We start from the raw sequence: 16765 nt of genomic DNA on the forward strand, positions 1-16765 counted from the left end.
CTAGATTTGTCATGTCTTGGTGGATCTTCTAAGCCAGGCAACGTTTCTTAACCCTGGTGGCTTGAAGGAATTAGGAAGATGCCCTCATCCCCCTGACCCAAGTGAGGGAGGCCAGTTAATAGAATAGCAGAGCTGGAAGGAACCTTGGAGGTCCAACCCCCTGCTCAAGCAGGAGACCCTAGACCAGGGGTCTCCAACCTTGGCAACTTTAAGACTTGTGGACTTCAACTCCCAGAATTCCTCAAAGCTGGCTGAGGAATTCTGGGAGTTAAAGTCCACATGTCTTAAAGTTGCTAAGGTTGGAGACCCCTGCCCTAGACCATTCTAGATAAGTGGCTGTTTGGTCTCTTCCAGTGATGGAGCCCCCTCAACTTCTGGTGGCAATTTGTTCCTTGGATTAATTGCTCTCATTGTCAGGAAGTTTCTCTTTAGTTCCAGGTTGCTTTTCTCCTCGATTATTTTCCATCCGTTGCTTTTTGTCCTGCATTCTGGCGCTTTGGAGAATAGCTTGACCACCCCCCTATTTCTTTGTGGCAGCCCCTCAAATATTGGAAGAATGCTATCATGTCCTTCTTTTCATTAGACTAGAAATGCCCAATTCCCACTATCATTCTTCTCTCTCTCCTTCTTTCTCAACGTCTTCCTCTCTTGTCTTCCATGCTTTCCTTGTCCTCCAGAGGAGGCTGCCATGAACGGAGACCGCAATGACTGCGGGCGGAAGACGCGGGTAGAAAGCGGCTACTTTTCCTTGGAGAAGACCAAGCAGGAGGTCAAGGCAGAGGAGCACCAGATGCCGAACCTGCCGTCCCCCCCGAGCCCCTGCACGCCCAACCACAGGTACGGTGACCCCAAATCTCAGCAGCCGAGCGATTCCTTTCCTTCTTCAGGTACCTGGCCGGCCGGCCGAATGGTGCACAGTTTCTCTCTCAATTCCCTGGACGTCCGAGGCCTTCGGCTCTCCAAGCACAAGGACTCCGCCGGCCGCAACGGGGTGAGGACGGAGGAGAGACGCAATGGGCCCTTTGCCTTTAAAGTCAGCCGCAAATACTCTACCCTGGCCGATGTGCCCAAGGCGATTCGCATCAGTAACCGCGATGCTTTTCAAGTTGAGCGGAAACGGCTCGAGCGGAGTTCCCGGGCGAGGAGTCCCGGACGAGAAGAGGTAGCCCGGCTGTTCGGGAATGAGAGGAGGTAAGACCCGAATCTGGGCGTCGCGTTTCGGCCGACGGAGGATAAAAACCATCTTTTGGAAGGGGGGGGGTTGTTTCCCAAAGAGATTGGATAACTGGATTGGGTTTTGACCAGTGGTGGGAATCAGCCAGTTCGCACCACTTCGGGAGAACCGGTTGTTAACTTTCTGAGCAGTTTGGTGAATTGGTTGTTGGAAGAATCATTAGGGCAGAGAACTGGTTGTTAAATTATTTGAATCCCACCACTGGTTTTGACTATAGGTAGTCCTTGACTTACGACCACAATTGAGCCCAAAATTTTGGTTGCTAAGCAGAACGATTGTTAAATGAGCTTTGTCCCATTTTACGGCCTTTCTTGCCACAGTTGGTAAGTGAATCATTGCAGTTTCAGTTCATCACATGGTTGTTAAGCGAATCTGGTTTCTCCAATGACTTCGCTTGTCAGAAGGTCACAACGGGGATCACATGATCCCAGGACACAACCATCGTAAATGTGTGTCAGTTGCCAAAAGGTCTGAATTTTGATCATGTAACCATGAGAATCCTGCAATGATCATGTGAAAAATGGCCATAGGTCACTTTTTTCAGTGCCGTTGTAACTTTGAATGGTCCCTAAACAAGCTGTCCTAAGCCGAGGACTATCTGTATTTGTCTCGCTGGGTTGCCGAAACGGGTGGATCAAACGATACATGTTGCTGCTCCATCAACGAAACGATGGCCAATGAAAGGAGCAGCCTTCTTTTCTGGATGACAGGATGGTGCCTGAAAATGTATTTACCTGCCGTCCTCGTTTAGTGACCACAGTTGGGACCAGCAACTCAGTTGTTAATTGAGTTCACTCGGTTGCTAAGTGAAATTGTCTTCTTTTTTACGATCTTCCTTCAGCTTTCCTTTGCTTTGCACATCTGCAAAAGGTTTGCAAAAGCAAGGTTGCAAAGTGATTTTTTTCCCCCATTGGTCGCTAAATGAGGACAGTCTGTACTGCGTCAGGAGCACTCATGATGAAGAAAGGGAAAAGGGATGTTTTAAATCTTTGCCGACCTAGAAATATATTTTTGCAGAAGTTGTGCAAGCATACATTCAGAATTTGGCCATGAAATGTGAATCATGTTTGTTCCCTTAATTTTTTTTTTAAAGACTAAGTTTCTAGCCCTCATGGGAGGGAAAGAGGAGCATGCACAGACAGGACCTCCGACAGGACTGTGGCCCAGAAGGTTAAACCTGAAAGCTTAGCATGGCTTGTGTGCTTTGGCCCGCTTTGCTACGTGGTCTTGAGCAGCTTGCACAAAATGCAGGCGCATTGCTCCTTTCCAAGCTTGCGTGTAGACAGAAAATGTTTGCTGGGCACCTGAGTTCAAACCATCCCATAAATGGTTTTAATTGCCTTAATAAGAACCCCAATTTCCCCTCCGTCTCTTTTGGGGACCAAATGATCCAGTTTTTGCCATACAGGAATTGTTGTGGCACTCTCTAGCCAGCAGCTGTATGGGAAAAAAAGAAAGCAAGGCACCAGACATCTGTTCAGGACTGAAGCCACCTTTCCCTTTTCAGGAAGGAGCCACGTAGGGCAAAGTTTATTTATTTATTTATAAAATATATTTCCCGCCCATTCCGTATCCAATGAGTCTGGGCGGCTGACAACATAAAAAACCTTGGGGGGAAAAAAAACCATTTAAAACCATCCATCATAAAAACACAGCAGATAAAATCATTCACGGCAGGGGTGAAATGTAAAATTTGTTATTACCGGTTCTGTGGGTGTGGCTTGGTGGTGGTGGTGGTCATGTGACTGGGTGGGCGTGGCCAACTTTTTTTCTTTTTTCTTTTTACTTTTAAAAGCATTTTTTCTACAGCCTCTTCAGCTGAAGAGGTTGTAGAAAAAAATGCTTTTAAAGGGTTCTGGCAGCCCCAGCTGAGCCCCGCGATCATCAGAGGCTTTTTTTTATATTTTTAAAAGCATTTTTTCGGCCAAAGGAAAAATACTTTTAAAAGTAAAAAGAAAACGAAAAACCTCTGATGATCGCGCGGCTCAGCTGGGCAAGGTGGGGGGGGGCGCAGGGATTTTTGCTACCAGTTCTCCGAACCACCCACTACCATCGCTACCGGATTGGGCGATTTGTTCCGAACCAGTAGCATTTCACCCCTGATTCACGGATAAAATCAAGGAGACAAGATGGCCAAGGAGAGAGCTGTACACAGTTTTTTGGGGGGGGTGTTTGGGGGGTGATATTGAAGTTTAATTAGTGACCTGCTTTGGAATCCTGTGCTGTGGGTTGCATCCAGCCCAGGGCATTTTGTGTGCGCGCGCACACAAAAACCTGGGTCCAAAAGCAAACTAAGATGCTTTATTCTGTTTGCCCAGTTTAGCCATTTTTAAATTTTAACCTGGGTTTCTTAAGTTTTTCAACTTATTGAGGAATAACTAAAAGGCAATATTGGGTGATTATTAGCAAAATATTCAATAGGGAATAAAACAGAATTCTGTCACAGGTGTTCAGATCTTTCCCTAGGTCACTAAAAGCTTAGCTTTGTTATTCTGACCTTGTTCTGCTTTCTAAAACACAACCGGCTGATAACACAGCTATTTATTATAGGCTTGCCTTCATGAGGCCTTGAAACTTGCTGTAGGAAGGAGGCTAAACCATGCACTTTTTGAGATAATTGGTGCCAGGCACCAGATGTGAGGAATTCCCTTCAGATGTTCCGTTGTATATTTATAGGGATTCGTAAGAGGCTTCTTAGAAAAGGAGGAGGAATATGTAGATTGGAGGGTTGTGAGCATATGGCCTCCCAAGAGATAAAAGAGAATTTTTCTCCAGTTGCTTTGTAAACTTCCACCAGATCTTGCTTGCTCATAGCAGATATCTCTCGCACAGGGGTGAAATTCAAATTTTTTCCCCCTACTGGTTCTGTAGGTGTGGCTTGGTGGTTATGTGGCTGGATGGTGGGCGTGGCCAACTCAATGTCACTCCCACCCAATTACTTGACACCACACCTGCCCAGATTTTGTGGCTCCCAGTGTTTTCTGTGGGAAATGGGTCATGTGACTGGGTGGGCGTGGCCAACTTGATTGGTCCCACCCTTAGGAAATTTCTCCTTAGTCTAACTCACAATAAAATAGCACTACCAATATTTAGAATAGAATAGAATATCAGAGTTGGAAGGGACCTTGGAGGTCTTCTAGTCCAACCTCCTGCCTAGGCAGGAAACCCTATACCACTTCAGACAAATGGTTCTCCAATCTCTTCTTAAAAACTTCCAATGTTGGAGCATTTACAACTTCTGAAGGCAAGTTGTTCCACTGATTAGTTGTTCTGTCAGGAAATTTGAAGGGCTCCTACAAAAATGAGGGAGTCAATCTATTTTCCGAAGCATCAAAAGTCACAACAAGAAACAATGGATGGAAACTAACCAAAGAGAGAAACAACCTAGGACTAAGGAAAAATTTCCTAAGGGTGAGACCAGTCAACCAATGGAATAGCTTGCCTTCAGAAGTTGTGGGTGTTCCATCACTAGAGGCTTTCAAAAAGAGTGAGGGAAGGACACCCCAAAAGGACAGTGCCAGGAACCACTAAAACAATGCAGAAAACCTAAAACAGCCATTCCCCTTTTTTAAAAAAGTCAACCTCAAAGCACATGCAGCAGCTGAGAGGGAAACTAAGAGCAGCTGCTCAGACTAATTGAAAGTCTGGGTACCTTACCAAAAGCCATTAATCCTTCCCACTCTATTTATTCTATGTTCTCTATGTTCTAAATTGGGCACTTCACAGCAGAAGCAATACAGCTGGCTGGACCACACATGCATTAAATTCACGGCCTGTGTGATCAAGCTATATCATTGTCCACTCTTGTATCTTTTCCCCCAGGAAGAAACAAGAAGTAGCCAACACTGCAGCAGTGGAGCTATTAACTGAAGGGAGAGAGAGAGAGAGAGAGAAACCTCTCTTGCACTTTATTTTTAAACGGTTTTCCGAACTGCCTAAGCAATTTACTAACAGTTTGGGTGAACCGGTGATAACCGGCTGAATTTCTCGCACCATCTGAAGAACAATTCTTGTTCTTTTTTCCAGAATTGGCTAGCAGGAAACTCACAAATGGGATATCAAAGAGACTCCGCCCCTCACCAGCTAGTCTTCAGAGGTTCTTGATGGTTGATGAAGCTTGTTTGTAACCTCCAGGTGGCTTCAGACACACCTGTTGGCTCCACTTGCATAAATAAACCCCCTGCTATGAAATGGACATTTTCCTGCCTTTCTGCCAATCTCCATCTGTTGCTTTGAGCTGCTTTATTAACTTATTTCTCTGACTGCTTCATTAACATTCTTGTCCTTCCTTGAGTGGAGTTTGTTGTTTGGGAACAAAGCGAGCTCTGTAACCAACATTGGCATGCCTGGTCTTCCTATAATCCTAGATTCAGAAGGGCACCTGATGTCCAAGTTGAAATACAATACAGAATAACAGAGCTGGCAGAAACCTTGGAGCTCTTCTAGTTCAATTCCCTGCTCAGGCAGGAAACCCTAGACCATTTCAGACAAATCTTCCCCTTGAGACCCTCCTAGCCTCAAATGTTTTCATTCCTATGGATCCTCCAATGATATTCACAAAATCCAACTGATGGGGGGGGACACTTCATATCCTTTCCCGTCATGCTCGTTCTCCGTTCTTGTTCCGAACCCTTTCAATCTACCAGTTTATTCCAGGACATCGAGGATTAAATGGGACCGAAAAGTGCAGTTTTTCAACTCTTTGTGCGTGTGTTTTAAAGGCCAGACCTTTTAAGCAATTTAATAAGGGTGCCTTACCCAGGACTATTAATATTGGCCTCCTGATTGAAGAGATGTTAGATTATCTGGAGTCACAGCTAGCGTTGCTGCCTTGGTCTCACGTGAGCCGAAATGCATCCGGTGGCTCAGCTTCTATTGCAGGGTTGAAGTCTTTCCTTAAGGATGGAAGCTTGGAAAAACCTATATTTTTATACAGCTAGTTCTTGACTTACGACCGCTGTTGGTTCCCCAATTTCCATTGCTAAGCAAGACGTTTCTTAAGAGAGCCCTGCCTGATTTTTACAACCTTGTTGGTTGTTAAGTCAACCACTGCAGTTGTTAAGTGAATCATATGGTCATTAAGCGAACCCAGCTCCCCTCATTGTCTTTGCTTGTCGGAAAGGGCTGGAGAAGGTCGCAAATGGTGATCACATGATCCGTGGACCCTAGTCGTAAGTTTTGGGACTCATTCTAAGTCGCTTTTTTCAATGACGTTGTAACTTTGAATGATCTCTAAATGAATGGTTATAAATCAAGGATTATCTGCATCAGTCTTTTTTCTGCCCGGGTCAAAAACCATGGCAGCTGGATTCTAAAAATTTAGGGAAGATGGTTCTGTGAATGCTACAATTTCTTTTTAAGCCCTTGGCCGAGATTCCCAGTCGTACACAGTCCACGTCGGCTTTCAAATTCCACCACTTGAGTATACTGTAAACATGCACATCTCCCTTGAGCAGTTGCTCAAGATTCGGGCCCTGAGAAACATTTAGAAATATTTGGATTTTAGTTTGAAGTATAGATCAACTATGATGCTGGAGATGTACTGGACGTATTTACAGTTACGTGTGAGGGTTTCGTAAAACACACATCCCTGGGAAAAGCATTTTTATGATGAAGCTGGGAATTCCTTTAACCGTTTCCTAACCAAGTCTTCAAAACATTGCTAGGGATTTGTGTCTGTTAAACTAGATTGAATCCGGGTTCAGTGGGAGCAAATCCCAGATTCCCCAAGATGAGCAAGATTAGACCGAAAGGATAGCTCACAGCAGCCCATCCCTGTTGACACCCCAAAACATTGGGCTTTCTAATTCTGGGACATAAAAACACCCAATTGTTCATTTAATTTCACACTTCGATAGAATTTTCCTCCAAAATAAGATTCCTGCCTTGTCATATCCTTTGGAGAGAAGGTTTTATGGAAGAGTTTGCCTAACATTCTTTATTTTATGAATTCACCTGTGGCATTTTGGACATCTGTGCACAAATCAAACAATCTTGAAATCCCAAATACAGCTAGTCCTCGCTTAATAATCACTTAGTGAACAGTTAGAAATTACAACAGACCCCTCAAAAGCTACTTATGATCCGGTTCCAGAGTTCCGACAGCTCCAAACCCTCCTGTGGTCACATGACCTCGTTTCGGGTGCTTGGCAACTGGCTCACTTGTACAGGTGAGGGTCCAGCCATGAGGGTCCAGCTGGACTAATGACTGTCATGACTTAACGATAGACATTCTGGGCTCCATGACAGTCATAAGTCAAGGACTGCCTGTATCTGTGTGGAGAGTTCAACCATTACAGCCAAGTGTAGAAACCTGTCTTCAGCTATAAGGCTTGTGTGGTTATTGACGCCAATTGTGGACAAATAATTTCAACATGCCTCTAGTTCTCATTGAGCGGTACAAGTATTTTTCAATTTAACCAACTGTTCCAAGCTACAACCGCTGCAGAAAATGTCATAAGATTGGACACAGTCATGTGGTGATCCTCTTAACAACCGCCATGACTTACAATGGAAATTTCAGGCTCAATTATGCTCATAAGTCGAGGGTTACCTATATAGGTTGTAAAAATCTTCCTTTCTAGCCTTATGGTCACACAGAGAGAATGGGTGTGTTGAAAATACAAAACTAGACGGAGAAATTCCATCAGTAAGATTTTATGAAACTAAAGCATGCTATTAACAAACATATATTTTTTTTCATTAGTGGTAATTGAGTCTTTATTTATTCATGCATTCCATTCATTCATTCATTATTCATCAAATTTATACGTCCACCCGTCTCATGAAAAAATAACTCTGGGTGGCACTGAACAGTTCTCTCTGAATGGAGTTTGCATAAATACATAACTTTGATCTCCTGTTGATTTTCCATCCTCATTTTCATCTTCCTGCTTCATAACAGATCAAAGAAAGGAAACATTGACTATGGAAAGCAAATTGTTTTTAATGTTGTTTTTTCCTTTCCGGTTCTTAACCCCTCCTTTCACTGAGCTACCTTGATCATTTTAGAGCAAGGGTATCTAACCTGGGAAACTTTAAGACTTGTGGACTTCAACCGCCAGAATTCTCCAGCCAGCATGGAATTCTGGGAGTTGAAGTCCACAAGTCTTAATTTTTTTAGAGCATGGTTCACTGCTGCAAACTAACCTCAAAGAGAAGCAACAGCATCTTATCACTTCCACCTACCCAACCAGGTGCTTTGCTTCCAAACTAAAACTGTATCTTCCTGTTATTAAATTCCCCCTGAAATGGAGGGTGAGATTCAGATTCAGCATCCAGAAATGGTGTCCCCCACCAAAAAAAAAAAAAAATCTGTTATGGAAACCTTACAGATGGAAAGTAGAAGAGACAAAAGCTTCTAGGTTTTCCAGCAACAAGCCCAGCTAACTCCCCAATTTTTGTTGGCAGAGACATGTTAGGAAAGCAACTGGAATGGCAGGGAACCAGTAAATGCAAAAAAAGGTTAATTTTAGCTCCACGAAAGAGGTGGGTTTCAGCAGGTTCTGACCAGTTCTGGAGAACCGGTAGTGGAAATTTTGAGTAGTTTGGAGAACCGGTAGTAAAAATTCTGACCGGTCCCGCCCCCATCTATTCGCTGCCTCCCGAGTCCCAGCTGATCGGGAGGAAATGGAGATTTTACAGTATCCTTCCCCTGCCTTGCCCACCAAGCCACGCCACACCCACCAAGCTACACCCACAGAACCGGTAGTAAAAAAAATTTAAAACCCAGTGCTGTTCCATGGTTATCCTTTAAAAGTTTTTTGGAAGGTCGTGGACCGTGACTGGCAGTGCACCCCAAATTTCATCCCTCCTTACAGGGTTAAAATTGGGGGTTTCTGGGTTTCCCATCTGGGTCTTGATGGTGTTGAAACCTGCCAGGCCAGATAGAAAAAGGGGTAAGGTCCTTCTTGCTTTCTTGCCTCCAGAAGTTATGGCTGCTCCGTGCCTGGAGGTTTTAAGGAAAAGATTGGACAGACATTTGTCTGAAATGGTATAGAGTCTCCTGCTTGAGCAGTGGGTTGGACTAGAAGACCTCCAAGGCCCCCTTCTGACTCTGTTATCCTTACCACCGTCCTTTCCTTGATACCTGGAGTAACCACTCACAGCGGGAATCACAATCTGCCGTTTCCAATGATCACTTCTATTAATGGTGTGGATGATTTTGCACTTTGGTTTTGGTTTCCTTTTGTAATGCCTCTGATTTGGGGGGGCAGGGTGGGAAGGGCAAGGGGAGGAAGGGGAGATAACTTTTTTGTTCATTCATTGTCCAGCTTTTATTTTCTTGCAGGTCTTCTGTTCTTCACCTCCCTCTGCTGTGTGATAACTTGTGCTCCGCTGCTTCGCTCCCATCTCATCTCAAAAATAAAAATAAAAAAAAATCTCAAGCTGTAGACAACTTGATGGTGCCCTTCCCTTTCATGACAATCAAGCTGTGCTTTTTATTTTTTTTGTGGGGGTGGGATGTGGGGGTTGGCTTGGAAAGAAAATGGTGGCTGAGAATTTTCCCTTCTCCAAAGGGAAGCCAAGATGGGTCTTGGCAAGGAAGCCAAGCGATGGCCGTTGGTTTTAAAGTTATGACAAGGGTTCAAGGGCAGAGGACTTGGGCAGGAGTCCCTGAAGGATGTTATAATGATGATGATGATGGTTTTGCCTTCTCTGGTCAAGGGCCATGGGCGCTGGGGGCTCTCACTGCCAGAGGCATCTTGGTGGGGGTATGCTTAGTGCTTTTCCTGTCTGCATGTGGCATGCGGTGATTCAGATTCTGCCTTGAAGGGAAGCTGCGCCCAGCCTTCAGGCTTTGGAAGAAGCTTGTAGTTCAACAGGTTTAGCTTTATTAGACAACCATGTGAAAATGAATAGAGTACCTTCCCAATCCAGATTCTCTTAAAACCGATGGTTTCTTATACATGCTGTGTCCCAGATGCCGTTCCCCATGCTAAATGTAACTTTTATTTTATTTTATTAATGTTACTTTACATTACTTCATTTCACTGTTTTACTTAACGTCATTTTATTATTTTACTTCACTTCTCTTCATTTTATTATTTTATTTTATTTTTTTACTATGCTGCCCATCTTCCCTACAAGATGACTCTGGGCGGCTTGATAAAACTAAACCAGTAGAGGAAGTCCCCATTTGACCACGGACATCTCCAAGGGCTACTTAAGACCTGGATTTGAGCTTCCAAGGGGATTTTTAAAATGCTCTTCTCCGTTCTGGGGATGCAGAGCTTAAAATCAATTTGGTTTTAGCTCTTCTCTTTCTCTTCCATGTTTAAAGTCCGGGTGGACCAATGTTGACATTGGCTCATAGATAAAGCAAGCCTATGTATGACTTCGTTAAGCGTTTTTTTCCAAAGTGTAATTCTTGACTTGTGAAGCTTAGCACTGAATTATTTTCATTAAGCAGCTGCTCTGTAATGGGAGTCATGCCATATATTCACAGAATAGATAATAGATTTGAGCTTGTTGCCTTAAATCTGCAAGTAAACTCAAAAGAGATCAGCCCACTGACCCCATTTTCTGGGGAAGTTTTTGATGATGTGATCCTTGTGCTTCACCGAAAGATCACACTGTCACACAATTGTACCTTTAAAAGGAGGGGGGAAAAACACATATTTTCAAGCTTTAAAAATCCAAATGCTCCATGCTTCCTGCTGAATGAAATGGGCTGGTTCCAATTTTTGGGTAAGGTGCTCATAAATCAGACCAATGCTTCATGCTTTCAGATCCCTTCTAGGTTACGAATTTATATTTATAATTACATGATACTTTCTTGGGTTCTTTTCTCCCCATCCAATGAGTCTGTGCGATAGGACAGGATAGAAATATAACAAAGGAAAGCATCATTGGGTCAATATTTTGAATATGTTGTCGGGATAAAAAAGAGGGCTGAAATTGTTCTGACTTTCAAGAATGGCCTTTCTTTCCCTTTTGTTAAAATGCCCGTCCCTTCTCTCTTCCCTGTCTCTCAGGAGGTCCCAAGTAATTGAAAAATTTGAAGCATTGGATATTGAGAATCCGGAACACATGGAAATCAATGCTTCTTCCGGTCTCTCCAGCGAAACCCGGCAGGGCAGGAGCGAAAAAAGGGTTTTCCCTAGGAAACGGGTGAGTCAGCAGCGATTTCATGTTCTTGGTATGAAAGGGTGAGATTTATAGTGTTTCTCAACCTTTGCAACTTTAAGAGGCATGGTCCAAATTCCAGAATTCCCCAGCCAGTAGGACAATGACTGTGACAATCCTTCACCATCAATTCCTTGGAGAATTCCTGTCCAGAATAAGAATGTCACTGGTGTCCTTGAAGTATGAGAGGTCAGAGATGACCGCTTGAGCTTCTCTTCATTATTAATCAAAATTGCAGTTCTGAATCTGATGACCGTCAAACATTCATATTTCCTGCAGGATTTGCTTGCTGAAACAGCAAGTGGGACCATCCTGGATGTGTCAACTTCTACTATGTCTCCACATCGGAGAGCGAAATCGCTGGACAGAAGGTCTACAGAATCCTCCATGACTGTAAGTTCAACAATTTGGGGGTTCTGAATAACAGAATAATAGAGTTGGAAGGGACCTTGGAGGTCTTCTAGTCCAATGCCTTGCTCAGGCAGGAAACCCGAGACCATTTCAGACGAAATGGTTGTTCAATCTCTTCTTAAAAACCTCCAATGCTGGAGCATCCACAACTTCTGGAGGCAAGTCGTTTTCAGTGCTCTAACCGTCAGAAAATTTCTCCCTAGTCCTAGGTTGGATCTCTCCTTGGTTAGCTTCCATCCATTGCTTCTTCTTCCTTCAGATGGTTTGGAGAATAGGTCCACTCCCACTTCTTTGTGGCAGCCCTTGAAATACTGGAACACTGCGATCATGGCATCCCTGGTCCTTCCTTTCGTTGAATTAGACATACCCAGTTCCAGCAACCATTCTTTATATGTGTTAGTCTCCAGTTATGAGTTGACTACCTTGAGTAAAAGATAGTCCCATTCTTGAAGGAAAGTTGCGTTCAAAGAAGGGAGCTGAATTCTTCAGAAAAAACAGTATTTCTTTTCTACCGTATATTATACGTAACCTCAGTTGAGATCAGGGCAAGAATGCTAAATTCTCTTCTGTCCTTTTCAGCCGGATTTGCTGAATTTCAAAAAGGGATGGCTGACAAAACAGGATGAAGATGGGCAAGTAAGTTTTGGGGTGCTGTTTTCCTGGGTAAACCAGAGTAGATGGGGTTGTACCTTGGAGATCACAAAACTTGAAAACCGATCTAAATTCTCAGACTTGGAGCTATTTCTGCCTAGATTGAATGCAGACCTCCTCTCAGCGTAATGTTGGCAGAATTCTGCCCAGTATAATGATCACACCAACCCACCTACCCCTCCTACTTCTCTAAGAAACCAGTTTTTCCATCTTAGGAAGGAAAAATGTCTATAAAATGGCTTGTCTTGTTTTGTTTTTGTAGTGGAAGAAGCACTGGTTTGTGCTGACGGATCAGAGCCTGAGATACTACCGGGATTCAGTGGCAGAGGAGGTAGGTTGAGGTGGAGACCAAAAACTAGATCTTGGTGGACCCTTTCTGATGTTCACACCACCTCCGTTTCTTTATCTCCTACAACCTCCTTAGACTCCAGTTTGATTCTTCAGGCAGAGACGATTCCATCTTATATTTTGTGACAGTGCTGTATAAAGAAATAAGTTATTATACCCTTTTCACAATTGACCTATATGTTGTCCTCTTACGCATTTCTTCTCTTTTTCTCAGGCAGCCGATTTGGATGGGGAAATTGACTTGTCAACGTGTTTTGATGTCACGGAATACTCCGTCCAGCGAAACTATGGTTTCCAGATCCATGTAAGACATGGTCAGACTATACATAAAAATGGTAGACGTCTTCTAAATAAGGACCTTGAGCCCATCCCTTGTACAAAGGGATTATAGATTATGAGATAGGTGGCCGTATAAGTCCTGTATATTAATTAATGGGGCAGAGTTTGTTTTCTTTGTTGCAGTTGTTGTTTATAGATGAGCAAGTTCCTCAGGCAGTGAAAGTCCCATCTCCTTCACAAGGTGTCCTAGGGTTCAGAGGAAAAACCTGGTCCAAACCCTTCCCACCACCAATGGCCCATCTGGAGAACCATTCAATATATGGTCTACTTTTTTCTGAAGTTGTGGGAATGTTTCTTGGAAAGCAGAACCAGAAAAGAATTTGAGAAACTATCTTAGAAAGGTAGAGAGCCCCAGCAGGAGATCTGTAGAAAATTCCTCCTGAAAACATCTGTCCTAGAGAGGCTCCACCATCACTTCTTTCTCTTCTTTCCTAGACTAAAGAAGGCAAATTCATTCTTTCTGCTATGACATCTGGAATCCGTCGGAACTGGATCCAAACCATTATGAAACATGTTCGTCCCACAGTCGCTCCAGATGTGACCAGGTAAAAAAACATGAGAAATAAGAATGCTTGGTCTTCTTTCCTAGCTATCTTCATCACACTTCTCCACAAATCCATTTACTTCTGATTTCTCTCTCCTCCACTTTCTAAAACTTATTTTCTGAGACTGGTTTTCTGAGAGTTTGATTTCTGCACAATTTAGCAAGGACAGCTTGATGCCTTATTGACCGATTTCTCTTTCCATCTCTTGTTAAACATGTGGAGCGATGGGAGAAGCTAAGGTGGAGGAACTAAAAGGAACCTCGATTTGAACACTTGTTCAGTTATAGAGCTCAGGGCACCATATCAACCTAGTTGCTTTTCACATGAGTGAACTTTAGCGCACTGAATATAAAAGTAATTAACCATACTTCAGCCAGTTTCAAATTCAGGGTAGTTGTTGCACAAATGTTAATTTGCAGTAACAATAGTGTGCATCATCTTCCAGGTAAGACATTTTCTTCCCCTTAAATAAAGGGTGTATGTTGTCACTAAGCATGACTCTACAGTAGGTATCACCTTGCCTTTGATCTACAGTAGATCCAACCTGTAGGTCCTTCAAGAAAATTAAAGAGTCAAAGTTAAAACCTTGGTTTGACAGGACTTTGTAATAATCTGGCTTCAAATGTGGTAGCAAGGTCTTTCTTTCCTATTTTGGTATTTGCTTGTGTAAAAGGAAGAGTAAGCACCACAGCGAGTAGTATATCTATGGTGTAAAGTTGCAAAGCATGGAATGTTGCTTTAAAGAAGGATTTCTCAACCTTGGCAACTTTAAGATGTGTATGCTGGCTGGGGAATTCTGGGAGCGGAGGTCCACCATCTTCAGTTATGGTAGCTGGGAATTCTGGGAGTTCACACGTCTTAAAGTTGTCAAGGTTAAGAAACCCTGCTTTAAAGTGGTGTATGAAGAAATGCGGCCAGCTCAGCCCAGAATTGCTTTCCTTCTTCTCTGTCCATCCTCCATTCTGTCTTTCCATGCTTCTCTCCCATCTCCTCCCAGTCTCTCTTGCCTCACTCCTTCATATGTTTAATTTCCACGCACTCGCAGGAAAAGCTTCTCTTTGAAGTTATCCGTGCTGAAGCCAAGGTTGGAAAACTGTGTTCTCTCCTGTATTAACGTTTTGTGGTTTGTATACCTCGTGATTCACTGCATGCTCCTCTTTCTTTGCTGCACTTGTCTGGATTAGAAACTCCTGCTTATTTTGCTCTGACAAACAAGGAGGAGGGAGGGAGGTGAGGATGGCGAGATTTAGTTGCAGAATTTGCTTTCCGTGTTGTCGCTTTCTGGCCTTGCCAAGCAGGCCTTCTTGGAAATGCAGTTGAAGGACCTTCTCTTGGAGGGCCCACAGCTGATCCTATAGCCAGAACCTCAAATAGATCAGATTTGTAGGATCTCTTGCAACATCTCTTTGCTCATTAGGTATCCATGCAACCAAAGATTCTCCCAACCAGAATAGTAAACAAATGCTTCTTTGTCCTCTAAATTACAAAGTTGGGTGCATGAGTAGAGGAACCTTTAGCCACACTACTAATTCTTTAAGTCAGATAATCAAGTCCCATGACTAGACATATCTGAAATTACTTCCTGGCGTAGGGGACGTGTGAAAATGAAGTATCCCCAGAAGAGAATCTATGAGTTTATGGTTGAACTCAGGAACCCTTGCTGGTCTCTGACTTTGGTTGTTTACTTGGAGACATTTCATTGCCCAGCTATGGAACAGCATCAGTCTGAGTGAGGGTAGGGCCAGTATTTTGTAAAAGTTGGAAAGTTTTGTCACAGGATTTAGATTGAGTCATTGTTGAGCAGGTGAGGAAGACTGAATTTGGGAAAAAGGTAGGCTCCAGAAGAGCATTCAGTGGTCTTTAATGAACTTCTGCCTGAGAGTGAAGCCAGACCTTTCTTTACATCCTAAGAAATACTAAAATTAAGTATAGATTGATTTCTTCGATAATTTGAATAGTTTTTGCAGATGCAAGATATCCTTGGGTGCTGAAAATTATAAATAGATAAGAGAGCCATTCCAGAATATAATCCTTTGAGACCATGTCTTGAAAAGATGAAATGGAGAACCTACACAAGTCAACCCCAATGGGTAATGGGTCATTCTGACATCCCCCACCAACTTGGTGGTCTCTTCCCATATTTTTCTGCTCTATTAATGATGAAAACCAACCTGTAATTCTTTGTTTGAAGGAAATTTACATTTGATCGTAACTACTGTATGTAGATTAAAAGCTACTTTGCAATGAGTTGGGCTACTATTGCCAACATCTTTAAAAAAAAATTCAATCCCAGTGAAACGTCTATAGATAATGAAAAAAATAACTAATTAGGAGGAAACTGTTCAACTTCCTGATCCCAAAAAAGCTTGATTCTTTTGCATTTGCAACTGGTGTGCCAGAAACCTTTTTTACATGGAGCTTAGACAGTTTCTAGAATCAATACCATAAAACAGGTTTTAAGAAGTTTCCCCATTGATGGCTAGATGTTGCTGGCTTGTCTTAGAGAGCCAAATAAAGTTTGTGGATTTTAAAGAAAATGGGATAATTCGTACATTCCTTCAAGCCTTCCCTGGCATTTTAAGGAGTGGTTGGGAAAAGATAGCCAACCAGAATAAGATTTTCCTAAAAACGAGCAAGAACCTCTTGCTGTATGGTAGATCTATCCACTCCCACTGGTGAGCGTTTTCCACGATCTTCAGAAGCCCAGACTGGGCTCATCCTTTTTTTCCCTAGCTTGCTCATGTTTCCAAGCTAGTAGGGATAGTAAAAGCGGTCCATGGCTAAGTTAGGGGAATGCAGCCTTAGAGTTCGATTCTTACGTTATTTTAATTTTAAGTCCCACCCTGCAAATGTGCACGCTGGAGGCTGGCATGTGTTCCGTTGTGTGACAAGACCTCGTTTCCAGCATTCTCCAAACCTTTTCCCCTTGCCTGTCTCTGCCTGTCTGTCTCGCTCCCCTTTCGTTTGGATGTCCACCTTGGCAGTGAGCACCGCAGCTTCCCTTGATGTGAGCACCGGCTTGCATTAGGTCCTGTGCTGGTCCTTGTCTTGGAGAAGAAGCCATACTGTATCCACCCCTCTTCCCTTTCACTGCTAAATGGAAGCCTGG

General features: G+C 43.3%; 1 protein-coding gene across 6 annotated transcripts in view; it reads left to right on the forward strand.

Moving 5' to 3' along the window:
- The window catches only part of MPRIP (myosin phosphatase Rho interacting protein), a 78241-nt gene that overhangs the window by 38724 nt on the left and 22752 nt on the right, over positions 1-16765 (forward strand). For 3 of the 6 annotated variants that reach the window (XM_058157192.1, XM_058157191.1, XM_058157193.1), the window contains exons 7-13: positions 678-1191; positions 11212-11347; positions 11642-11755; positions 12353-12409; positions 12687-12755; positions 12987-13076; positions 13547-13656. In XM_058157192.1, coding sequence (XP_058013175.1) covers positions 678-1191; positions 11212-11347; positions 11642-11755; positions 12353-12409; positions 12687-12755; positions 12987-13076; positions 13547-13656 — 1090 coding nt within the window. The remainder of the gene's footprint in view (positions 1-677; positions 1192-11211; positions 11348-11641; positions 11756-12352; positions 12410-12686; positions 12756-12986; positions 13077-13546; positions 13657-16765) is intronic. The other 3 variants (XM_058157194.1, XM_058157196.1, XM_058157195.1) reach the window with 1 other exon arrangement.

Source organism: Ahaetulla prasina, chromosome 14 (genome assembly GCF_028640845.1).
Source record: "Ahaetulla prasina isolate Xishuangbanna chromosome 14, ASM2864084v1, whole genome shotgun sequence".
In the NCBI taxonomy this organism is placed as follows: Eukaryota; Metazoa; Chordata; class Lepidosauria; order Squamata; family Colubridae; genus Ahaetulla; species Ahaetulla prasina.